General features: G+C 41.8%; 1 protein-coding gene across 2 annotated transcripts in view; it reads right to left on the bottom strand.

The window, feature by feature from the left end:
- pik3c2a (phosphatidylinositol-4-phosphate 3-kinase, catalytic subunit type 2 alpha) overlaps positions 1-26,620 on the bottom strand; it is a 157,791-nt gene that overhangs the window by 88,511 nt on the left and 42,660 nt on the right. For both annotated transcript variants that reach the window (XM_063061943.1, XM_063061944.1), the window contains exons 2-4: positions 21,373-22,588; positions 3,294-3,394; positions 2,074-2,231 (exon numbers count right to left, since the gene is read on the bottom strand). In XM_063061943.1, the coding sequence (XP_062918013.1) occupies positions 2,074-2,231; positions 3,294-3,394; positions 21,373-22,509 (1,396 nt within the window). In that variant the 5' untranslated portion in view covers positions 22,510-22,588. The remainder of the gene's footprint in view (positions 1-2,073; positions 2,232-3,293; positions 3,395-21,372; positions 22,589-26,620) is intronic.

Consider the following 26,620-nt stretch of genomic DNA (forward strand, 5'->3'; position numbering starts at 1 on the left):
AAGTACACAGTAGAAAAGTACATTCGTGTGGTTCACATAAGAAAAGTAATGGTTAACCTTGAGCATACAATTTGAAACCAAAAGATCAGCGTCAGATTAGCAACAACTGAATTGCATGCACCACTAACTATGACATTTAGGAACATGCTCCAGTGTGTGATATTGAAGTAGACTATGCTGATCAGAGAGAACCTGATGCTTTCTAAAATGGACTGGAGATCAAAGGCAAAAAATGATAAAAGATGGGGGGGGGTCAGGGGAGAGTCTGAACAAGCCTCTGCAGCCTACAATTATGTATAACGCAGTTATACAGTCAAGCAATTTGCAGGTCAGAATGTACATTGGCCCTTACAAGCAAATGTACAAGAAAGTTCAAAGTACATTTATTATCAAAATATATCACCTTCTTGCAGGCAGCCACAAAACAAAGAAACACAAAAGAATCCACTAAAAACCACGCGCAACAAAGATCGATAAGCATCCAATGTGCAAGAAAAAGAACAAGTTGTGCAACAATAAAAAAAAATCAAACAACAATACACGAACTCCAGAGTCCCCAGGAGCCATGGAGCCAGTTCAGCGCTGAGGCAAGTGCAGCTGGTGCAGAAGCTCAACAGACGGCGACTCCCAAACCTGGCAATGTGGACCTAAGATTCCTGCACCAACTACAAATTCATGGATCTCATTTTCCATACTCTAGGAATATCACTACACATACCGGAGCAGTTCAAGTAGGAAGTCGACTAGAATTTCAATGGAAAATCATGACCAGTAAAATTATTCTTTAAATTATTTTCTTAATTGGATAACTCTACAAGGTAGCTTCCTAGCAATACTTATACTAACAAAGTACCATCACTTAGAGTGGTATACAAATTTAAGAAATCTTACTTCTGCTTCTACAGATTTGTAAGTAGCTTACAAAGTTTCAGATAAAATGATTAAGAATGGAAAGAAGGGAAGCCAAAAGTAAATATGCAGCAGATAATCAAACTATCATTTCTCCATATTAATGGATTTACTTATCTTTTGTAGTCCTAATTCAGAAGAACAAAATCAAATGACCTTACATCAGTGAGTACACTTCAAAAATATTTCTCTGACTATGAAGGATATTTAGGTGACTTGAGATAGTCAAAAATATTCTAGGATATTTTACTACTTTTAACTGTAGGGTAGTAATGTCAGAATAGTGAAATAGTTGTAAGCAGAAGGGTGCCTTTCATCCAGATTTGTAGTGTATTCTTGACAGGAAAACATAACAGTGGAGACATCTTGTGCGGTTTACTTGTATATATTGACCAAACTACACAATTTAGTTAGGCCTTTTTAACTCATGGCTATAAATACATTTCACAACATGCATAAGTAACATAATGATTCAAACAGTGCTTTTCAATTACATTTAAGTTATTTGATTTCGATTTAAGTTACCTGGCAAAAGGAGTACAATATTCAAATAGTTTACTGCTGCATTATCAGACAAATACAATCATGTGTTTTTACTTGCTAGTTTTAATGTTTTTTTTATATCCAAGTTTCATTTCACACAAGTAGATGCCCAGAATTTAACTTAATCATCACTCTTCATCCATCCAACTTAAAGTGGTCTGAATACTCAAGGAGCTGGAGTCCCTAAAACAGTCCTACGTTGAGTTCAACGCTGACTGGCAACTCCTGGGATGCCGCTGGTGCCAAACTGTATCACTGCCTGCTGTTCCTTTAGATTCAGCAACTGCGTGGAGTGGGGGGAGCTTGGTACACGGGCAACAGCCTGCTCTCCACATCACACTGTGTTAGCTTGTTTATCATGTAGACAGCTGGGACACAACATCCGTGGTCAACCCCCGACTAACGGAGGGCCACAATTTACTCACATCCTTCACCTCAAAACGTAAATTGGCAAAAACACATTCAGAGTCTTTGATTGGCACTTTCTAATTTGAAGCAAGCACTAGTGAGTAATGCAGTGTTTATACCACCATTCCTTCTGAAACCGCACAAAAATCAAGACACACTTTGAACTGCAACACTTTGGACAATCTGCGCGTTGGTGTAAATGATGCAGCTTACCATCACAGGTGAATGTAACTGGCTGTTGAAATTCTTCAATTTCTATGGAGACTTTCACACTTGCATTTTCTCCGTTCATGTCGCGGTGAAGCATTACCGGACTCAAAACATAACCTGGATTCGTGGAGTGGTCAGTAAATGGAAATGTGGACCGTAGTCTAAAATGCAAAAGTTATTTGAAATTTAAACAAATATTTAGCTTCAAATGCATGTGATAGTAATATAATTGCACTTTTTTCTTTTGTTTTTACAACTTCCAAAACAGCTTCCAATAGTAAATTAGGTTTTTAACTGAACAATGAGTATAGTATCAACATCTCACTTAGCCATAATCTTTAACTTCAACCACTAGATTTATTCAAATAGCTGATCCTTCAAATGTTCTAAAACCATTTTTATAAGTTTATTAAATATCCATTTCTGAATTCACAGTTACATTTGCAAAGTCTTGTAGTACTGCAAGTGATTTCAACTGTCTCAAGAGGTAACCAAGAGGATTTATGAGGGGAGATCAGGGCAGGGCAGTGAATGCTACCTATATAGACTTTAACAAGGCCTTTGACAAGGCTCCACATTGAACATTAGTACATTAGGTTAGATTGCAGAGGATACAGAAAGAGCTACCAAAGTGGACACGTTACTGGCTTGATGGTAGGAAGCAGAGGGTGACGGTGAAAGATTGTTTAACAGACTAGTGGCTTGTGACCAGTGATGCGGGGCCGATTGTTATTTGTCCTTGCATCTGATAAACAATAATGCTGATTACATTAATTTAAAAAAAGGTAGATAATAAAAGCAATCAAAAATTGCAGATTGATAAACGGGCCAAGGAATGACAAATGGCTGTCAAGTCAAAGATGCTGCATTTAGGGAAGTCAAACTAGTGTAGAACTTTCATAACGGACAGTAGTGCTCTTTGGAGTCTTGCAGAACAGAGGGACCTAGGCAACCAATACATTGTTCCCCAAAAGTGGATCACAGATATACATGGTGGTAAAGAAAGCACTTGGTTTGCTGCCTTTCATCAGCCAATGTACTGACATTATGTTGCAGTTATACAGGATGCTGGTGAACTGCGGCTAGAATATTTGTACAGTTTTGGTTACCTTGTTATGAGAAAGAAGTAATTAAACTGGAAAATATACTCAGGGTAAATACTCAAAGCAAACACAGACATACACATTTGAAGTGTAACAAATAAAATGTTTGGTTAATCTTACCTAATAATCTCCTGCCAAAAAGCTGCCACTTCCCCATTTTGTGAACTGATTTGTTCAAGAAATCTTCCTCCTGAAAGATCATTACTGGTCCCTTTTTCATCCTGTAATAAAAACAGATCTTGAAACTTTGAACTGGCGCATTTAGCATAGTGGCTAGCAGGATGTGACTAACTCAGATAAAATGCACGAATGTGGTCAATAGGTACACATTAAACAATCTATTTTGTAATCAACTTTGGACAAAAGCAATTTAACAACTTGCTATTCCTAGCATCATACTTTCAATTTTTAAAGTTAAGAATTATAAAGTACCAGCTTCTACAATCAAATATCGTCATAATTACATGTTAAGCTTCTCAGGTACAACAGTTTTATACATTACTTATATGTACAAACACTTTATCATAAAATATTTCTTAAAATTGTCATCACTGCATCATAGGCAAAAATGGAGAAGCAGTGCAAATGTAATTCTGACAGCAACACAGTATACTGAGGCGCTACAGCTTTAAGTGACAAAGATAAACCACCAGACTCAATTTGACTTCATCAACATTTGCAAAATATTCTCCAGAACATGCATGGCTATTTGCTTTTTTTTTTTTTGCGTTTTCTTTACATTTATTTTATAACCTGATATTTTCCCAAAGTCATCCAACAGTGTAAACAATCCTATAAATGTTTTTTCTGGTTCACTCAGATAGACCAAAACATCATCTGCGAATAACGCCACTTTCTGTTCAATCCCTGCCACCTTGATACCTTTTACGATTTCGCTCTGTCTTATTAGTTGGGCAATTTGCAAGTGTAAAATGACAAAAACAAAAACTTCCTTCTCTTACTCTCCAATCCATTATTAGCACCATTGAAAATTACTTCAAGCCCTTAAATAGAGTGCCTATAAAATTTACAAGGATGTTGCCAAGACTTGAAGACCTGAGTTATAGGGAAAATTTGAATAGTTTTTGACATTATTCCCTAGAATGAGGGGAGACTTGATAGAGGTATACAAATTTTGATGGGTATAGATAGGGTGAATATAAGCAGGCTTCTTCCACTGGGATTGGGTAAGACTACAACCAGAGGTCATGGGTTAAGGGTGAATAGTAAAATGTTTAAAGGGGAACAAAGGGGATATTTCTTTACTCAGAGGCTGATGAGAGTGCAGAACATGCTGCTAGCAGATGTGCTGGATGCAGATTCATGTACATATCCTAATGCTTCTTACAGTGCCTATAAGAAGTATTCGAACCCCACCACCCCACGGAAGTTTTCATGTTTTATTCTTTTACAACATTGAATCACAGTAGATTTAATTTGGCTTTTTTGACACTGGTCAACAGAAAATACTCGTGTTAAAGTGAAAACAAATGTTCTCAAATTGGTCTAAATTTATTACAATTATTAAAAATAAAATAACTGATTGCATAATTACTCACCCCTTTCATGTCAGTAATTCGTAGATGCGCCTTTGGCAGCAATTACAGCAATGAGTCTGTGTGACAAACAAGAAAATCTACAGATGCTGGAAATCCGAGTAACACTCACAAAATGCTGGAGGAACTCAGCAGGCCAGGCAGCATCTATGGAAAAAAGTACAGTCGACGTTTCAGGCTGAAACCGTTCTGTAGGACTTGGGAGAAAAAAGCTGAAGAGTAGATTTGACGGGTGGGGGGAGGGGAGAGAGAAACACCAGCCGATGGGTGAAACTTGGAGGGGGAGGGACAAAGCAAAGAGCTAGGAGGTTGATTGGTGAAAGAGACAGAAAGTCATGGCAGAAAGAAAAAAAGGGAGGGGGTGGTTGGAGCACCAGAGGGAGATGATGGGCGGGCAAGGAGATAACGTCAGAGAGAACCGAGGGGATGGGAAATGGTGAAGAGGGGAGGAGAGGCATTACTGGAAGTTTGAGAAATCGATGTTCATGCCATCAGGTTGGAGCTACCCAAACGGAATGCAAGGAGTTGTTCTCCAACCCAAGTGTGGCCTCATCACGACAGTGGAGGAGGCCATGGATGGATATATGGAAATGGGAAGTGGAATTAAAGTGAGTGGCCACTGGGAGATCCCACTTGTTCTGGCAGATGGAGCATAGATGCTCGGCGAAACAGTCACCCAATCTATGCCGGGTCTCACCGATATTCAGGAGGCCACACCAGGAACACCAGACACAGTATACAACCCCAACAGACTCACAGGTGAAATGTTGCCTCACTTGGAAGGACTCTTTGGGGCCCTGAATGGTAGCGAGGGAGGAGGTGTAGGGGCAGGTGTAGCACTTATTCTGCTCACAAGGATAAGTGTCAGGAAAGAGATCAGTGGAGAAGGACGAATGGACAAGGGAGTAGCGCAGGGAGCGATCCCTGCGGAAAGCAGAAAGTGGGGGGAGGGAAAGGTGTCTGGTGCTGGGATCCAGTTGGAGGTGGTGGAAGTTTTGGAGAATTATGTGCTGGATGCAGAAGCTGGTGGGGTGGTTGGAGAGGACAGGGTACCAGGGAGAGGGTACCCCTCTCCCCCACCTGTCAGATCTACTCCTCAGCTCTTTTTCTTCAGTCCTGCCAAAGGGTTTTACCCTGAAACGTTAACTGTACTTTTTTTCCATAGATGCTGCCTGGCCTGCTGAGTTCCTCCAGCATTTAGTGAGTCTATGTGGATAGGTCTCTATCAGCTTTGCGCATCTGGACATGAAATTTTCCTCATTCTTCTTTACAAGTCAGATTGCATGGGGATCATGAATGAACAGCCCTTTTCAAGACCAGCCACAAATTCTTAATTGGATTGAGGTCTGGTCTCTGACATGGCCACTCCAGACATTAACTTCATTGTTTTTAAGACACTCCTGTGTAGCTTTGGCTTTATGCTTGGGTTCATTGTCTTGCTGGAAAACAAATCTTCTCCCAAGTTTCAGCTCTCTCTGCAGACTGCATCAGGTTTTCCTCCAGAATTTCCCTGTATTTTGCTGCATTCATTTTACCCTGTATCTTCACAAGCCTTCCAGGGCCTGCTGCAGTGAAGCATCCCCACAGCATGATGCAGCCACCACCATGCTTCATGGTAGGGATGGTGTGTTTTTGATGATGTGTGGTTAAGTCTGATGGCCAAAGAGCTCAATTTTGGTTTCATCAGACCAAACAACCTTCTTCCAGCTGACTTCAGAGTCTCCCACAAGCCTCCTGGCCAACTCCAGCTGAGCTTTCATGTGAGTTTCTTTCAACAATGGCTTTCTCTTTGCCACTCTCCCATAAAGCTGTGACTGGTGAAGCACCTGGGCAACAGTTATTGCATGTGCAATCTCTTCCATCTCAGCCACTGAAGACTGTAATACCTCCAGAGTTGCCATCGATCTCTTGGTGGCCTCCTTCACTAGTCCCCTTCTTGCACAGTCACTCAGTTTTTGAGGACAGCCTGCTTTAGGCAGACTTACAGTTGTGCCATATCCTTTACATTTCTTGATGATTGACTTAACTATATTCCAAGGGATCTTCAGTGACTTGGAAATTTTCTTGTATCCATCTACTGACTTGTGCTTTTCAATAACCTTTTCATGGAGTTGCTTAGAGTATTCTTTTGTCTTTCTGGTGCAGTTTTTGCTAGGATACTGACTCACCAGCAGCTGGACCTTCCAGATAGAGGTGTATTTTTACTACACACTGCATCAGGTAATCCTCTAGGATTTCCCTGTATTTTGCTGCATTCATTTTACCCTCAACCTTCATAAACCTTCCAGGGCCTGCTGCAGTGAAGCATCCCCACAGCAGGATGCAGCCACCACCATGCTTCACAGTAGGGATGGTGTGCTTTTGATGATGTGTGGTTAAGTCTGATCAATTGAAACACCTTGACTGCACACAGTGATCTCCATTTAACTAATTATGTGACTTTCAAATCAATTGCAGCAGTGGTGATTTGGTACATCATATTAAAAGGAGGGTGAATACTTGTGCAATCGATTATTTTGTGTTTTAAATCTGGAACTAATTTAGATCACTTTTTAGAGATCTGTTTTCACTTTGACACAGAAGTTTTTTTTCCTGTTGATCAGCGTCAAAAAAAGCCAAATTAAATCCATTGAGATTCAATGTTGTAAAACAGTACAACATGAAAACTTCCTGGGGGTTGGGGGGGGGGGTGCTGAATACTTTATATAGGGACTGTACTTTGCAAATGAGCTTCATCCAAGTGTAACCTTACCTTTACTTACCAGACATACAAAACTCCATTTAAAATCATGTAAATGTAGAACATGAACTGCTACCCATGTACCCTATGTGGTTTACTATATTACAATGATATTTTATATGTCCTACCATGTTAAATCCACTTCAAGAACAGCTTCAAGATTAAAATCCCCAAACTATTTTTCAACCACCCTTCAGGCCAACCTTTTTACTTCTCATTCAATAGAAACCACAACCAGCAGCAGAACTATGATTTAACATAGTGTCTGGAAGCTCAGATTAGTCGCAAAATCAGAATGAATAATGTGCAGAATATTACTGTAGGAAAATCAAATCAACTAACACATTAGTAATAGGTAGGAAGAACAGCAAAGCATTACCACATATCAAACATAAAAACATTCTCAATGTTGAGAATGAGAGCAGCTACACAAAGTAAAAGGCAACCAACTTCTCTCCACTATCCCTCCTGCTCACTGGATTTACTGCTCATGTTTCTAAGCCATGAGATTTAGGCCATTAGACCGTAAGACGTAGGAGCAGAATCAGGCTATTTTCCCATTGAGCCTGCTCCGCCATTCAATCATGGCTGATCCTTTTTTCTCATGCCTCAGCCCCACTCCCTGGCCTTTTCCCTGTAAACTTTGATGCTGTGGTCAATCAAGAATCTACCAATCTCTGCCTTAAATACGCCCAATAACCTGGCCTCCACAGCTGCCTAAGATAATAAATTCCACAAATTCTCCACGCTCTGGGGAAAGAAACTTCTCTGCATCTCTATCCCCCTACCCCCATCCTTCTAAATTCCAGAAAATACAGGCCCAGAGCCATCAAACATCCCTCGGATGATAACCCTTTCATTCCCAGAATCATCTTTGTCAACCTTCTCTGAACCCTCTCCAATGCTCGCACATAATTTTATAAAATAAGGAGCCCACCAATTCAACCTGCAAGTTAACCTTTAGGGTATTCTGCACAAGGACTCACAAGTCCCTTTGCAGCTCAGATTTTTGGATATTCTCCCCATTTAGAAAATAGTCTACACATTTATTTCTACTACCAAAGTTCATGACCATGCATTTTCCAACATTGTATTTCATTTCCCACCTTCTTGCCCATTCTCCTAATCTAAGTCCTTCTGCAGCCTTCCTGTTTCCTCAACACTGCCTGCCCCTCCACCAATCTTTGTATCACCTGCAAACTTAGCAACAAAGCCATCTATTCCATCATCTAAATCACTGATATACAGCATAAAAAGAAGCGGTCCCAACACCGACCCCTGCGAAGCACCACTACTCACTGGCAGCCAACCAAAAGAGGATCCTTTTATTCCACTCACTGTCTCCTACCAGTCAGCCAATGCTCTAACCATGCCAGTAACTTTTCTTTAGATTATGAGGACACGCAGTCCTCTTTTATTGTCATTTAGTAATGCATACATTAAGAAATGATACCATGTTCCTCCGGTGTGATATCACAGAAACACAAGACAGACCAAGACTGAAAAACTGACAAAAACCACATAATTATAACATATAGTTACAACAGTGCAAGCAATACCATAACTTGATGAAGAACAGGCCATGGGCATGGTATAAAAAAGTTCAAAGTCTCTTGAAAGTCCCATCATCTCATGCAGACGGGAGAAGGAAGAAAAACTCTCACTGCCATTCTTCCAGCGCCGCAAACTTGCCGATGCAGCATCCTGGAAGCACCCGACCACAGTCCAACTCTGAGTCGTCCGAAAACTTCAAGCCTCCGACCAGCCCTCTGACACCAAGCACCATCTCTGCCGAGCGCTTCGACCCCAGCCCCGGCCGCCAGCAGCAAGCAAAGTCGAGGATTTGGGGCCTACCCTCCGGAGATTCTCGATCACACAGTAGCAGCGGCAGCGAACCGGGCATTTCAGAAGTTTCTCCAGATGTTCCTCTGTGATTCTCACGTCTGTCTCCATCAAATCAGAATTGTGCATGGCCCCCTATTTAACAAATACAGTATCATTTCACCGGCAAGGCCACGCGTGCTGCGTCGTGCCGCCATCCTCTCCTCCTGCCTTTCCTGTAATGCCATGGCCTCTTAACTTGGTAAGCAATCTCATGTGTGGCACCTTGTCAAAGGCCTTCTGAAAGCCTAAATATATAACATCCACTGCATCCCCTCTATCTATCTGACCTGTAATCTCCTCAAAGAATTACAAGAGGATCGTCAGGCAAGATTTTCCCTTAAGGAAACCATACTGACTCTGTCATGCCTTGTCCTGTGTCACCAAGTACTCCATAACCTCATCCTTAATAATTGACTCCAACACTGAGGACAGGCTAAAAGGTCTACAATTTCCTTTCTGCTGTCTTCTCCCTTTCTTCAAGAGTGGAGTGACATTTGCAATTTTCCAGTCCTCTGGCACCATTTCAGAGTCCATTTTTGAAAGATCATTACTGATGCCTCTACAATCTCTACCACTAACTCTTTCAGAACACTAGGGTGCAGTTCATCTGGCCTGGGTGACACATGCACCTTTAGGTCTTTCAGCTTTGTGAGCGTCTTCTCCCTTGTAATAGTAACTACACTCCCTTCAATTCCCTCACACCCTTCAACATCTGGTACACTGCTAGTGTTTTCCACAATGGAGATTGATGCAAAATACTTACTTAGTTCAAATGCCATCTCCTTGTCCCCCGTTATTATTTCTCTGACCTCATTTTCTAGCAGTCCTATATCCACTCTGTTCTCTCGTTTATTATTTTTATACTTGAAAAAGCTTTTACTAACTACTTTGATATTGTTTCCTAGCTTGCTTTCATATTTCATCTTTTCCCTCCTAATGATTCTTTTAGTTGCTTTCTGTAGATTTTTAAAAGCTTCCCAATCCTGCCTTCCCACTAATTTTTGCTTTGTTGTACTCTTTTGCTTTTACATTAGCTTTGACTTCCCTTGTCAGCCACGGTTGTACTATTTTGCCATTTGAGTATTTCTTCATTTTTCGAATTTATCTATCCTGCACCTTCCTAATTTTTCCACAAAAACTCATGCTATTGCTGCTCTGTTGACATCCCTGCCAGCATCTCCTTCCAGTTTACTGTACTTTGGCCAACTCCTCTCTCATACCACTGTAATTTCCTTTACGCCACTGAAATACTACTAGGTCAGACTTTACTTTCTCCCCATCAAATTTCAAGTTGAACTTAATCATATTGAGATCACTGCCTCCTAAGGGCTCTTTAACCTTAAGCTCACTAAGCCTCCGGTTCACCACATAACATCCAATCTACTATAGCTGACCCCTAGTAGGCTCAATGACAAACTGCTTTAAAAAGCCATCTCATGGGCATTCAACAAACTCACTCTGAGATCCATTACCAACCTAATTTTCCCACTTGGTCTGCATGTTGTAATCTCCCATGACTATCATAATATTGCCTTTTTCATACGCCTTTTCTATTTCCCATTGTAATCTGTGGTCCACATCCCAGCTACTGTTGGGAGCCCTGTATGTAACTGCCATCAGTGTCCTTTGAGCCTTGCAGTTTCGTAACTCAACCCACAAGGATTCAACATCTTCCGATCCTACATCACATTTTCCTACTGCTTTGATTCCATTTATTTACCAGCAGAGCCATGCCACCCCCTCTGCCTATCTTCCTATCCCTCTGATACAACGTGTAACCTTGGACATTCAGCTCCCAACTACAACCATCCTTCAGCCACGGTTCAGTGATGGTCAGAACATCATACCCAGCAATTTGGAAAATCACAACAAGATCATCCACCTTATTTCTTATACTCTTATACATTGAGATATAACACCCTGAGTACTGTATTTGCTGCCCTTTTTGATTCTGCATCCCTAATGCACTGATACTCACCCTGCTGGCTGTAATTATGTCCTTTCATCTGCCTGCCCTTCCTGACAGTCTACACGCTATCTTTGCCTTTTTTTAAACCATCCATCCTATCCTGAGTCCCTCCACTCCAGTTCCCACCTCCTTGCCAAATTATTTTAAACCACCCCCCACCCCCAACAGCTCTAAAAAACATGCTCAGGAGAATATTGGTTCCCCTCGGGTTCAAGTGCAACCTGTCACTTTTGAACAGGTCAAACCTTGCCAAAAAGTGATTCCAATGATCTAAGAACCTGAAGCCCTGCCCCCTGCACCAGCTTCTCAGACACACATTAATTTGGCAAATCATCCTGTTTCTACCCTCACTGGTGCGTGGCATGGGCAGCAATCCAGAAATTACTACCCGAGGGATCCTGCTACTCAGCTTTTACCTAGCTCTCTAAATTCTCTTTTCAGGACCTCTTTGCTTTTCCTTCCTATGTCATTAGTATCAATATGTACCAAGATATGAGGTTGCTCTCACTACCGCTCCAAAAATGTGGTGGATGCCATCCAAAACGACCTGACCCTGGCACTTGGGTGTTTCCCATTCATGACCACAGAATCTCCTGTCTGTTCCCCTGAATGTTGAGTCCCCTATCACTACTGCTCCCCTCTTCTCCCTCTTTCCCTTCTGCACCACCGACCCATGCTCACTGCTAGTAACCTGGTCTCTGTGGCATTCCCCTGCTTGAAACTAGATACTAGTTTCAAACAATCAAATCCAACAATCATACGGTTCAGACTCCAGTCAGTACACCCAATAATTTATGCATTCTGCATTCATTAGCCCATCCAGAGTATTAGGATATGATTGTCATTACTTCAGCAGTTTTAAAGCATTTCTTAACAAAAAAAACTCCAACCATTTGTAAAAGTCACATCACCAACCTAACATGCAAATAAAATTAAATACTTTAAAATGCTACATCACCTTCAAACAAGGTCCCTACCCTCCACAACTCTAGACAATTAACACAAGCAGAGGCAAAAGAAGAAAAACAACTTTTATTTTCTGGTTATGGGTGGAATTGACTGTTTCGTTATCCATTCTTATTATTTTTATAAAGTGGTGGGTGGCAAGCCACCTTTTTTTGTTCTTCACATACATTCAATGAACGTAGACCGAGCCAGGATTTAATGACCCATCCCGAGCTGAGCTTCAGAAGGTGGTGGTGACTTGCCTTCTTGAATCTCTGTAGTTCTTGGGGTGTGGATATGCCCACAATGGGCTCAGGGAGAGGTTTACAGGATTTTGATCCAGCAATGGCCATATTAAGTATTTCAAAGTCAGAGGTGCTGTGGCTTGGAGGATATCTCCATGTCCTTGTCCTTCTAGCTGGTAGAGGTTGTGGATTTATTAGGTGCTGTCCAAGGAGTCTTGATGAGTTGCTGCAGTGTATTCTGTAGCTGATACAAATAGCTACTGTGTGTCAGTGATGGAGTAAATGAATGACTGTGGACGAGGTGCCTATTAAGTGAGCTACTATGCCCTGTATAGTTTTAAATGGTGAAGTGACAATACTCCATCACACTCCCAATTTGAACCTTGTAGACAGTAACCTTGGGGAGTCATTTGCCGCAGAATTCCTCGCCATTGACCTATTCTTGCAATCAAACGGTGTGAATGGCTACTTCAATGCAGCTTCTGGTCAAGGGTAACCTCTCAGATATTGATAGTGGGAGATTAAGTAATGGTAATGCCAGTGAATGTCAGGGGGTGCACCTAGATTTTCTTTTACTCAATCCGATCATTACCCGGCATTTGTATGGCAAAAATGTTATTTGCCACCCATCAACCCAAACTGGAAACTGTCCAGTCTTGCTGTGTCTGGTAATGGAAAGTTTATCAAAACTATTGTGAGTGGGTTGAGCATTGTGCAATCTCCAGTGAACATCCCTACTTCTGACCCTAAGATGGAAGAAAGGTCACCGAGGCAGCTGAAAATGGTCGTGCTCAGGATATTACCCCAAGGATCTCTTGTGGCTGAGGTGGCTGATCTCTAACCAGTATAAGCATCTTCCTTTATCTCGGTATGATTCCAATCTGTTGGTTCTCCCTCCCATTCCCATTGACCCCAGCCTTAATGGCATACTTGATCAAATGATGTCTATTTGTTCAGGTCTGTTGCTCTCACTTCACCTCTGAGCTCAGCTTTTTGCTCATGGTTGGTGCAAGTCCAATGAAGTCAGGAGCTAAGTGACCTTGGCAGGATCCAAACTGAGCTTTATGAGGAGATTGCTGCGAAGCAAGGGCTGCGTAATTATACTGATGATTGATGTAGATTAATGGGGCAGTAACTGGCCAGATTAGATTGGTCTTGCTTCTTGTGAGCTGGATATACCTGGGCAATTATCTGCATCATTGATTAGAGGTCAATACTTTTTTACTTAAAAGCACAGCACAGAATAAGTCCTTCGAGCCCTTTGAGCCATGTCGCCAGCAACCCCCGACAATTTAATCCTAAACCAATCACAGGACCATTTATAACTTACTAACCGCTACATCTTTGGATTCTGGGGGGAAATCGGAGTACCCAGATGAAACCCAGGCATTCATAGGGAGAATGTACAAACTCCTTACAGATGACATCAGAACTGAACTCTGAATTCTAATACCCTGAGCTGCTACACCACCGTGGTGCACCGAAGCAAGTCTTCAGTACTATTGCTGGAATGTTGTCAGGGCACATAACCTCCACAGTATCCAATATCTTCAGCGGTTTCTTGGTATCATGTGCAGTGGATCAAGTTGGCTGAAAGGTGGCATGTCATGCAGAGAACTAACTGAGGAGGCAGAGATGGATCATCACTTGGCACTTCTGACTGAAGTTTCTTGCAAATGCTTCAGCTTTGCCTTTTGCACTGAAAATGGGGATAATTGTGGAGCCTGCTACTCCCGTGAATTGTCAACCACCATGTGCGGCAGAACTACAGAGCGTAGATGTGATCCATCGGTGCGGGATCACTTGGCCGTGCCTATCGCATGCTGTCTCGGTTGCCTGGCATACAGGTGTCTCGTTTTACAACGTCACCAGGTTGTTACCTTGGCTGAGGTACACCAGGTGCTGCTGCTGGCACATTCTCTCTGCACTCTTCAACGAAGCATGATCAGCATCAGAACTATTAACTGCATGATGAAATTTGTTATTTTAGAGCAGTGGTACAATGAAAGACAAAAATAACTATAATCTGGTGACACTGTAGGCCAGATCAGACCACAAGACCATAAAACATATGTAATGCCCTGGTTTACAGCTTTACTGCAGGTATTTCATTTAGCAGTTCTGTAGCTGTTGGCTCCACTTTCAGCCTGTTTGGGTTATTGTTGAAGATGAGGGATGATATGGAATGTGACCCATCCAATTAGTGGGAGGTTTCTCTGGGTGAAGGACAATAAGGTTGGTCTTGGGCTTTTGTTCGAGAGGAGATGAAGACAGGAGGCCCTGGGGAGAACCAGTCGTAGCATACAATCCCGTGGGAGACCCGTTTGTTTGAGATGGATTACGAGCAACGTTCGGAAGGTGGTGTGGGCTTTCACATTGACCGAGGGCCCAGCGCGTGAGTGACAGAGAAGTTCAAGGTGAGCTCCAACTTGTGCACATTTGACTGTTTAATTAGAATGGGCCCTTTTCTCTTTGTTGTTCTTTACTAATCCTTCAGTTAAATATAATTTGTTTCATTATATGCAGTGTGCTGTCTGTTATTTTGTGGCATTAATTTGTAACAGGGTAGCAAATGACTCAGCATTCACACAAACAGGAGATTTTGGGGTGGGCTCACACCCCAATCTCACACGTTCGGCAGGGCCAGAGACTGTCTTCCCTAGACTTGCGCAGCCGAGGAAACGAGAACAGAATGAGGCCATTCAGCCCATCATCTCCTCTGCCATTCAATCCTGGCTAAATTATTTCCCCTCTCAACCTTATTCTCCTGCCTTGTCCCCATAACCTTTGACCTGCTTACTAAGAATCTACTAGTCTCCACTTGGTCTCTACAGCTATCTGTGACAAAGAATTCCACAGATCCACCACCCTCTAACTAAAGGGATTCCTTCTCATCCGTTCCAAAGGGATATAGTTCGATTCTGAAGCTGTGCCCTCTGGTCCAAGACTTCCCCACTATTGAAAGCATGTCCACTTTATCTAGGCCTTTCAATATTTGATAGGTTTCATTGAGATTCACCCCCATTCTTCTAAACTCCAGCAAGTACAGGCCCAGAGCCATCAAACACTCCTCAGATGTCAATCCTTTCATTCCCAGGGTCATTTTTGTGAACCTTCTTGGGAACCTCTCCAATGCCAGCACATTCTTTCTCAGATAAGGGACCCCAAACTGCTCACAATGCTCCAAGTATGGTCTGACCAATACTCTATAATGCCTCAGCATTGCATCCTTGCTTTTATATTCTAGTCCTCAGTTATTCATACTAAAAAGGTTTTCTCTGAGGAATGTTCTACTGAATTTCATCCCAGTTTTGAGATGGTAGAGGCTGAGGAAGGCAACAGTCAATCTACAAAGATTCAGCAGGAGTGTTTTATATCCAATTTCAAACCAATGAATTGAAAGTATGCAAACAATAAGTAAAAATCAATTATGTCAACTTACTCAAATTACACTCTACATGTCCCTAAAAAGGAAACTTAGGTAAAGCAGAATGAAGACAAAATTGTCTCTAATTCATTGTGTAGGAGAGTACTCCTGTCTTTAACATGTGCTTGGCTTAGTATCCTGGAGGCCATGGATGGACATATCGGAATGGGAAGTAGGATTAAAACGGGTGGCCACTGGGAGATCCTGCTTGTTCTAGTGGACGGAGTGCAGATACTCAGTGAAGCAGTCTCCCACTCTACGCCGGGTCTCACCGATATACAGGAGGCCACACCGGGAACACCAGACACAGTATACAACCCCAACAGACTCACAGGTGAAGTGTCGCCTCACTTGGAAGGACTGTTTGGGGCCCTGAATGGTAGTGAGGGAGGTGGTGTAGGGGCAGGTATATCCTTGTAAGCAGAACAAGTGCTAAGTGCCAGGGAGGAGATCAGTAAGGAGGGACGAATGGACAAGGGAGTTGCGGAGGGAGCAATCCCCGCAGAAAGCAGAAAGTGGCGGGGGGAGGGAAAGATGTGCTTCGTGGTGGGATCTAGTTGGAGGTGGTGGAAGCTTTGGAGAATTATGTGCTGGATGCGGAAGCTGGTGGGGTGGTAGGAGAGGACACGGTACCACTCCCTCACCTTTCAAATCTTTTCCTCAGCTCTTTTTCTCCAGTCCTGCCAAAGGATTTTAGCCTGAAACATCAACTATACTTTTTTTTCCCCCCATAGCTAGTGCCTGGCCTGGTGAGTTCCTCCAGTATTTAGTGAGTCTGTGTGGATAGGTCTCTATCAGCTTTGCACATCTGGACACGAAACTTTCCTCATTCTTCTTCACAAAACTGTCAGATTGCATGGGGATCATGAGTGAACAGCCCTTTTCAAGTCCAGTCACAAATTCTTAATTGGATTGAGGTCTGGACTCTGACTTGGCCATCCAAGACATTAACTTCATTGTTTTTAAGACATTCCTGTGTAGCTTTGGCTTTATACTTGGGGTCATTTGTCTTGCTGGAAAACAAATCTTCTCCCAAGTTTCAACTCTCTCTACAGACTGCATCAGGTTTTCCTCCAGGATTTCCTTGGATTTTGCTGCATTCATTTTACCCTCTATCTTCATAAATCTTCCGAGGCCTGCTACAGTGAAGCATCCCCGCAGCATGATTCTGCCACCACCATGCTTCACGATAGGGATGGTTTGTTTTTGATTATGTGTGGTTAAGTCTGATGGCCAAAGAGCTTAATTTTGGTTTCATCAGACCATACAACGAAAGTCAAAAAAACCTGATATCCTTTATGGAAAATCTGCCATCTTATCTCAAGTACAGCTTCCAGACCATTGAATGGTTCCCTATTGCAGCCACCTCACAATTGACCTCGTTATGACTTTTCATATCATTGTCTGCTGCACTTTCTCAGTAACTAACACTTCATTCTAAATTGTTAATTTTTCCTTTGTACAAGTTGAATGCACTAATGTGATGAAATGATTTGTATGGATGACATGCAAAACAAAAGTTTTCACTATACCTCTAAATGTGATAATAGTGAACAAATTCACTTCTACTTGACCTGAGTGACTCCTTTCTGACCTCAGTAATAGTCTATGAAGTCACTCGCACAGGGGATATTTAGTATCAGGCAATAAGTAACACTTTCATCAGATATATCCACATCCTATAAACTACCAAATACCAAAAATAGATTAAATTAAACACACATCTACTGATTGCTTTGAATACACTAATGACCATATTTACTGTTTTTAAACCATTGCCAGATGCTTATTTTTTCTTCTGCTGCTCATGTCAAGCAAGGTTCCTTTCTATTCTAGTTACAAAATACATTGGAGACTAATAAGGAAATGATTTTTAATATAATAAATGGAAGGACATTTTATTTGACAAAGGTCTTCGCTGTCAAACAATTCCATCTTTGCATAAACAAAGTAATAAAAGTTCGGTACAATTTTACCATGTTAGCCATTAAAAAGGTAACAAACTGGGACTTTGTGCAATATCATATCAATTGATCAGAATTTTATTTTCTCAAATCAGAATCGTTTGAACCAGTCAGAATATGCAAAGCCACAGATATAAAGAGATGAGAAATGGATCTGCACACACAATCTCTACATCATGTTTGCAATTATCAAATTTACACTCCCCTTCACATTTCCATGATAGTGGTTTGAAGTTCTAGAGAGTCCTCTTTTGGCTTCCAAATTGAAGATATTTTGAAGGGATGTTGTTGCATACTAAATGTATAGGAAAGGGCTGTGAATCCCACCTTTCAGATAAATGCATTCCGATGGAGACAGACATTATTTCCAAGAGCTGGAAGTACAACAGGGCAAATCCCAGAAGTGCAGTTTTACTTGCAATGCCTAATAAGTTGAGCAGCAGATAAAGTTCCTTTTCTAACATGAACAGTTAACTGAAAACAAATAGCTTAAAAAAATACATGGAGGAAAACAATTTAAAACTGGGCCCCTATATTTAAAAAAAATTTATAGGAATTTTGCAGTATACTTCACATTCCAAACCACCAAGAAATAACATCTGTTGAACTGTTTTTCTTGTATCCACTCATGTATTACCCAAAGGAGGGAATTATAAAACATCTGGTTGCTGTTCTGGAATGCTAAAAATGCTAATGAAGATATTAGAAACTTTCAATCAACTGTGAAGACTAATGCAAAGACAATTCAGATGTTTGGATCTATTACATTTGCCCTCATGTTTTCTTGAGCAAAGTGAAGTCAATCCAAGCTGTTTTACAAAAACAGGAAATGTGCTTGCTGAATAAGATCTTCCATTTGTTGAAAGGAATGTTCTCCGGCTGTAATGTTTGCATTGTTAGTCAGGGAACGTTGGAAACTTTTCTCAATTCTCACTGTGGGTCACAACAGAAAATGCCAAGAGATTGCACTTGAAGAATGTAAAATACAACCTTTCATCCCACGCAAACCATACTTCTATCGTGTAATACAAATCTCATTCGTGCATAAATAAATATCAAAAATTTCCTCGTCAAATTTTTCTCCTGGAAAGCTGGAAACAACTTTACAGAAAGTGCCCTGTGAGCCGCCACAAGTCAAGGTAAGCTCTTGCAGGCTAGTAATCCGTTCTTTAATGCATCTCTGCCTGTAAAGACTAGGCCAGATCACCTAACAAACTGACATGGCCTACAGTGAAAGATAAAGATAAGCTTTATTTGTCACATACATTGAAACATACAGTGAAATGTGTCACTTGTAGCGGAGATATGCAGCTCACACTTCCGGTGTCAATATAGCATGCCCAAAACCTACTAACCCTAACCTGCAAGTCTTTGGGATACGAGAGGAAACCCATTTGGTTACAGGGAGAACATACAAATTCTTACAAATTCCAGCAGGAACTGAATTGTGATCTTAGAGAAGACGTGTTGCAAATCATTGCACTAACTGCTATGCCACCGTACTACCCATGGTACATTAGCTCTCAGTTATACCACAGAATGGAGAAGCAACTGTCATAAGCTGTAGCACAGATAAAAATAAAAGTATAGAGGTGCCGGAAAACCTGTTGCCAAATGCTACTGAGATAAGTTTGGTGTTCACAACCAAAAGTAGGACAGATGATTATAGAAAGGTCTGCTCTTTCCAAGGATGGAAGATGGAGGGAGGTGATGAGGGATGAGAGATGAGAGGTGGGAGACCCCCTCCTCACTGCAACCCCCTGTCAACTCATACAGTTGTTTGAACAACAGAGATTCACCCTAACAGAATTCACAAATCACTTCCCAAAGTTTTGAAATATAGAATATAATTTTCTCTTTGGGAATTTGTGTGGAAGAAAAAGTTAATAAATAAAAATTTGTTTGTTTTCACCTCTTACTCCTTGACACCAGTGCAGATGACTTGCTTCATGATATGAAAATCATGAAACTGTCTGTTTTCCTTCAGCAAATGGGACCATTTTCTCAGATCACAACTGATCATAGCATGGAAGTTGCCTATACATATTCTTGCTGAAAACTCAGAGCAAATAACTGAAAGTCAAACATCTTGTACAGAATGTAAAACAATCCCAAGTCACTTTGGTAAGGTCTTTGGATCCTATTCAATTGCTCTATTTAGAAATGCTCGAATGTTGTGGTCGTTTCTGGGCAAGGCTTACTTCCATGCAGGTTGAAGAAAAAACATTTGAAAGCAGAAACAAAACAGTTTTCCTCTCATTTCATGCCAATATTTTAACCTTCTAATGGGTTTATCTAATACTTCTACTGTGGGAAAAACATTGATATAAAAGAGTAAAATGTACATTAAATGCTGCAACTACAGCAGATTTGAAATAACCACACCCTGACAGGCTTAGGTGGTGTTGTTCCCTTCCGTGCCTTGTGGCACATCGGGTAGGAACCTTGCTGTTTCTTTAGCATTTCTCGTTTTTTTTTGAAATGAGGCCGAGTTGCTAGCTTGACGCTCAACCCAGCACGGATGGAAAGTGTACAAGGAGCCGGCCGGATTAGAACCTGGGACCACTTGCCTCAAAGTCTGGTGCAGATGCCACGACACCACTGGCCTGCTTAACCAGGTGTACGTAGAATAGATGTAAATAATTCAAGTCTCAAAACAGAAGGAATACAATTTCTATTAGATGCTGAATATAGTATAGAACCCTTCCCTACTTTAGAACAATGGTCATACTTCATTAATTATACTTTCCAGAGACTCTGTAGTCATGAAGGATATATTATAAATGAAAGTATCTTCCCCTACCAGCAGGATACAACCCCACTGATAATATGCACTAAATAAGGAGACAGCAGTCTGCACTGAACATGATTATAGAGAACACAGTCCACACATCCTAAAATAAGAGGAGATTCTGCCAGAGCTGAAGAGACTCACAAAACTGTAATGCACAAGAATGGATTGCGTAGAAAAATCAAAGCTCGATCCTGACGCCACGTGCATTCTGTGGGGAATCTGTACATTTTCCCTGTGACACCTGAGTGCTTGGCTTTTCATCAACATCCTAAAGATATGCTGACTGATGGTTGATTACAGTGAATTATTCTGAGTGTAAGTGGGTGGTGGTGAATACAAGAGAAAACAGGTTACAGGGAAACTAGTACGGAAATGGAATTAATGGATTGCATTCGGTGTTGCCACAGATTCGATGGGCTGAATTGCTTCACGTTACAAGGAAAGTGGGAAATTGATGAGAAAGATTTTGAAAGAAAATTCTTTGCAAACCTTCCAGTCCGTGTTGAACTACATCTTGCAGCACTGAAAAATACTTCCAAACATGGGAGAAGTGGTGGGGGTAGAGAAAGAGGTTATTAGAGGCACTGGTAAGCAAGTCAAACTATTCTCTGGATTATCAGTTCACAGAATAAAAAAGGTAAAAGAATTGGGTATTTCTTAGAAATAAAATTATACCTGTAACGTGTTGGTGTTTAGTTCTTGTACTCTGTGGGAAAATTTTGAACTTGTGGACCGCAGGTTAAGGGACAAACTACGCGTAACTGAAGGTCCAGATCTTGATTTTCCAGTTGACTGCCTAACCGATGCCTCTTCGATGTTGACAATGGGCTGGAAGCTTTCTGACGGAGTCTGCTTTTGCAACACTTGCTCCCAAGGATCCCCAGCTGCAGCCCCCATATCGACCTTCTCCTCAGCCTCTTCTGCATTTTCTAAGAGCTCAATGTTGTCAATCTTTGCTTTGCTGAGCGGGTCGAGATCCAACCAATCAAATTTGCTGGCATTGTTCGCGTTTTCCCCATCTGGCAGCTTAGGCATCATCGTGCTGGCAGATTCCAAATCACTGTTCGACTTGCTGTTTCTCAGGTACTCTGATGTGCTGGCTATTTTATCATATAATTTTGCAAGCTCAGGTGTGACGGGTGAATAAACAGGTACACCACCTGCAGGGTGGACAGGTGTAGCAGGCTGGAGTGGGAAGGGCATGTACGGCTTTGTATGAAGGCCAAGATACAAAGGTTCTGAAGGACGGTATGAAGACTGTCCAGGACAAAAGCCATTCTGAAATAGATCAGGTGGCTTAGGGAATGTCACAGATGTTGCATGGTAACCAGTCGTTTGGATTACAGGCCTCTGTAACCCACCTGTCCATTGACTCCCAGAGAAAGGTGCCCGATTGTAAAATTGGCTAGAGAATGACGGACTCACAAGGGGAGTATTTGGTAAAGTGTGTGGGCGGGTTATATTTTTAGGGCCAAAGTTTTTGTCCAACAGCAATTTTTCTAGTTCAGCTGAAGTTAGTTTCTTGATGTCCTGATCAGACAGGCTAGCAGCTTGTTTGTTTGAGTTTTCTGCCTCTGGAAAGTGAATGAGATCATACTCCTGCTTGGCATTTGGTGACTTAGAGCAAGCACTGCTGGCAGACTTCACTGCATGTTCTTCCTTTAGGCTCTGAAGTCTATCCTTCTGCAACTTCGCCAAGGCCTCGGCTTCCATTTGTAGGGCTTCTTCTTTGCCAACAGCTCGCTTCCCAGAATGGCCCACTGACGAAGAGGCAGACTGCTTGAACCCATTTCTGCTGGATATCTGGGCCATGGTGTCAACTACTATAGATTTCCATTCGAAGAACCCACAGTTCAGCTGGGAAATCCTCAGAGAATCAGAGGTCAAAGTCCTAAGAGGAAATCAAAGCAAATAATTAGGAATGTGATCCACCCATGCACTTTTATCCATTATCATGGTTGAAATATCAAGGTTATTATTTTAATAATAGCTTGCATGCAAATATTTTTGACTTCATTCAGAGAATTTGTGCATTTTTTAATTCCCTGGCCTCATTTTATTTCATCAGTATAAACAGGATGAGAAATCCGTTTTCTGATATGCCTGTTCGGCCAGCAGCAGCAGAATATCAAAGTTGAGAACAACATTGGCAGACGGCCTCATTTAATAGCCTTGTTAAAAGCAAAAAAAGGGCAAACTCCCACTGCCCTCTACCAAATATTAGCCTCACTTTAAACAAATATCCAATTATCATTTTTAAAACAATCATGTGATTAATATACACATCTAATGATAAAAAATGTGAAGATAGACCAAAGTAATTTTAAAAACATATTTCCCAACAACACGTTTGTGTGCAAGCATGTGAAATGGGAAACTGTCCATAACTCATCATTACATTTTCCTCACATTTTGAGGACAAACACTGAAAGTCAGCAAGAAGACACAGCAAGTAATTGAAACCAAAAGAAACATTGTTTCATAAAAGGGTATCATCATTTTCCATTGCCAACCGATTTGGTAATTTGCCACTTTGAACAAATGGAGTGTGCTAGAATAAAGGCAGAACCATTCGTTCATGACTGATAGTCAGTCAGAGAGAGGGAAAACATTGAATGAGCAAATTATCTGCAACTGTGTTGTAGGTTTGGTGATGCTGATACTGCAGTAGTAAAACTAGAGACTGTGTTGTGTTTTGTTGTGAGCCTGCATATGCTGCTAACTGGTTTGCCCATGCATTGTGGAAGCATGGCTTCTGTCTTATCTTATCTCTTGCTCTGTCACAATGCCTTATATACAAAGCTGTGTGTCAGTGTTTTAGTCAAACTGTACAGTGAAATAAAGGAAAATTGACTAAGCTTTCAATTTTACATAATTTAATCAGAGATTGAAGTTAGTGAGTGAGATCATTGACGAGAGCGCGCTCCCCAACTGCAGTGTAATACTGGGGGCAGGGGATCACTGCTCCTCAAAAGGAGTGGAGAATAGAGGCCTTCCACAAGGCTTGGTCATTGGGTGTGACAGCAAGAAAGTTGTGCCATGACATTAGCATGGGCAGACCATAGATCGCGGATTGGATTAAGCAATAATAGCTGCTGTACACTATTTGAGCGAGATACCACACTCTGCAGAATGTGCCAACACTTCCATTGAAAACTCGGCCAACTTTCTTCCGACTAACTAGTATATAATACGTAATCATATGAATGTGATTCATTTACATAAAAATGTAATTATACTCCTTTGAAACGCATACATTCACTACCCCCCCCCCAGCAGGTTTCTTTGAAACCTTTTTGAAGTGGTTGGGTCTCTGACTTTAGTTGTTCGCTCTCAATTTAATCTTGTGTGACATCCTAATTTGACTCTTTGTTGTCTTCACATCTTACTCCATTACCCATTGTTATATCATTTGCTGCAATTGTATGGTTGATACAACCACTTCCATGTTGTAACAAATAAATTCTTAGACCACAGATGCAACTCCCAGCAATATCCCATTTGCATCACTAGTGAGCTGGTCTCTGTACTCAGAGATCTGTTGTTTTGAGCATTTTTGTCATCCTTCCAGAAGGTTATCAGCTTGCTCTGTTGATTCTCCACTTTCCTCCATACCAGACTATATTAAACTCAAGTATATTGCTAATGATTAGATTTCCAACACGGCTGGCATGAATCCTTAAGTGGAACAAGGTCGTGTCTGATACTTCAATAGAATGCAAGCTAAATAAATGATTCAACTTCATATTGAAGCTTGAAAAATTTCATTGCTTCTGGAATGAACAATGGGAAACAATCTCCACTTGAAATCACTGAACTTCATCAGGCATTCACAGAAATATTCTCAGGATTGCTGCCAGTGCTACATGATAGTGATGGTAAGAAATGGAGGAGATGGCAGTTGAATGCATGGCTGAGGAGTTGGCACAGGGGGCAGGGTTTTAGATTTTTGGATCATTGGGATCTCTTCTGGGGAAGGTGGGATCTGTACAGATTGGATGGATTGCACCTGAACTTGAGGGGGAGGAATATCCTTGCAGGTAGGTTTGCGAGCATGGTTCGGGAGGGTTTAAACTAATTTGCAAGGGGGATGGGATCCGGAGCGATAGAGCAGTGAAAGAGGTGCATGGAGTATAGCCAGATCTATCATATAGAGAGACTTTGAGGAAAGAGAAGCAGAATAAACGGTGTACAGGTAGGAAGGTAGAAGGGCTGAAATGTGTGTACCTCAATGCAAGAAGCATCAGGAACAAAGGTGATGAACTGAGAGCTCAGATACATACATGGAATTATGATGTAATGGCCATTACAGAGACTTGGCTGGCACCAGGGTAGGAATGGATTCTCAATATTCCTGGATTTCAGTGCTCTAAAAGGGATAGAGAGGGTGGAAAAAAGGGAGGAGGGTGGCATTACTGGTCAGGGATACTATTACAGCTACAGAAAGGGTGGGTAATGTAGCAGGATCCTCTTTTGAGTCAGCATAGGTGGAAGTCAGGAACAGGAACGGAGCAATTACTCTATTGGGAGTGTTCTATAGGCCCCCCCCTGGGAGCAGCAGAGATATCGAGGAGCAGATTGGGAGGTAGATTTTGGAAAGGTGCAAAAATGACAGGGTTGTTATCATGGGTGACTTTAACTTCCCTAATATTGATTGGCACCCGATTAGTTCCAAGGGTTTAGACGGGGCAGAGAAAGGGTATGTCGGTTTAGGGGATATTTGCAGGATGGTTTGAGTCCTTATTAAAGAACTGTATGATAGAAAAATGCGCGAGGCTCAGCAGTCAAGCAAGCCTTCCACATCAGCCACAGCAGATGACGAACCTCGACCTTCGACATCGAGGCAGGCAGTCATAGGAGAAGATAAGCTGCCTGCTCTAATGGAAACAGACGACGAGATGACACCCCAGTGTCCCACCACCCCAACCCCCAGGCCACGGACAGATACCGATTTGCGAAGAATGCAACGGTAGCCGGGAGGCACACAGCACATCTTTAAGAAAAAAGCCGAAATAAAAATGCTAATTAATTAGGTGCCGCCGACACGTAATTGTCAGCCCAGATCAGAGACGACGCAATCGGAAATTGGCTCTGATCTGGGCCGACAATTACCAGCGGCATCTAATTAATTAGCATGTTTGTTTTGGCTTTTTTCTTAAAGATGTGCTGTGTACCTCCCGGCTACCGTTGGACCCCTGCGTCCTTCGTGGCAATGTATCGGTCAGCGGCCCGGATGGTGAAGGCCACTGCACCGGCCCAACCTCCGATGACTCAGTCTAATGCATCATCGTCTGCTCGGCAAGCTGTCTTCCCGATTCCCGTAAGTGATACTACACTGTACATACATTATTTCTACTTTATATTGGCTGTGTATTTTTATGTGTTATTTGGTATGATTTGGCAGCTTCATAGCTTAAAGGTTAATGGAGAGCGCTTGCATGTGTTTCTGCCGAGAGCTCTTGCGTGAGATTTTCTGCTGACGGCACTTGCGTGCGATTTTCGCTACGGAGAGCAGTGCAGTAATGATTGTGGAAAAGTATTATACAGGCTGTGTATTTATCATATCATTCCTGCTTTTACTATGTGTTACTGTTATTTTAGGTTTTATGTGTTGTTTGGCATGATTTGGTCGGTTATTTTTGGGTCTGCGAACATTCACAAAATTTTCCTATATAAATGGTAATTGCTTCTTCGCTTTACGACATTTCGGCTTACGAACCATTTCATAGGAACGCTCTACCTTCGGATGGTAGGGGAAACCTGTATTAGGTAATGAACCAGGTCAGGTCACAAATCTCTCAGTGGGTGAGCATCTGGGGGGCAGTGACCACCGCTCCCTGGCCTTTAGCATTATCATGGAAAAGGACAGAATCAGAGAAGACAGGAAAATGTTTGATTGGGGAAGGGTAAATTGAGGCTATAA

The sequence above is a fragment of the Mobula hypostoma genome, chromosome 11 (assembly GCF_963921235.1).
Source record: "Mobula hypostoma chromosome 11, sMobHyp1.1, whole genome shotgun sequence".
Classification (NCBI taxonomy): domain Eukaryota; kingdom Metazoa; phylum Chordata; class Chondrichthyes; order Myliobatiformes; family Myliobatidae; genus Mobula; species Mobula hypostoma.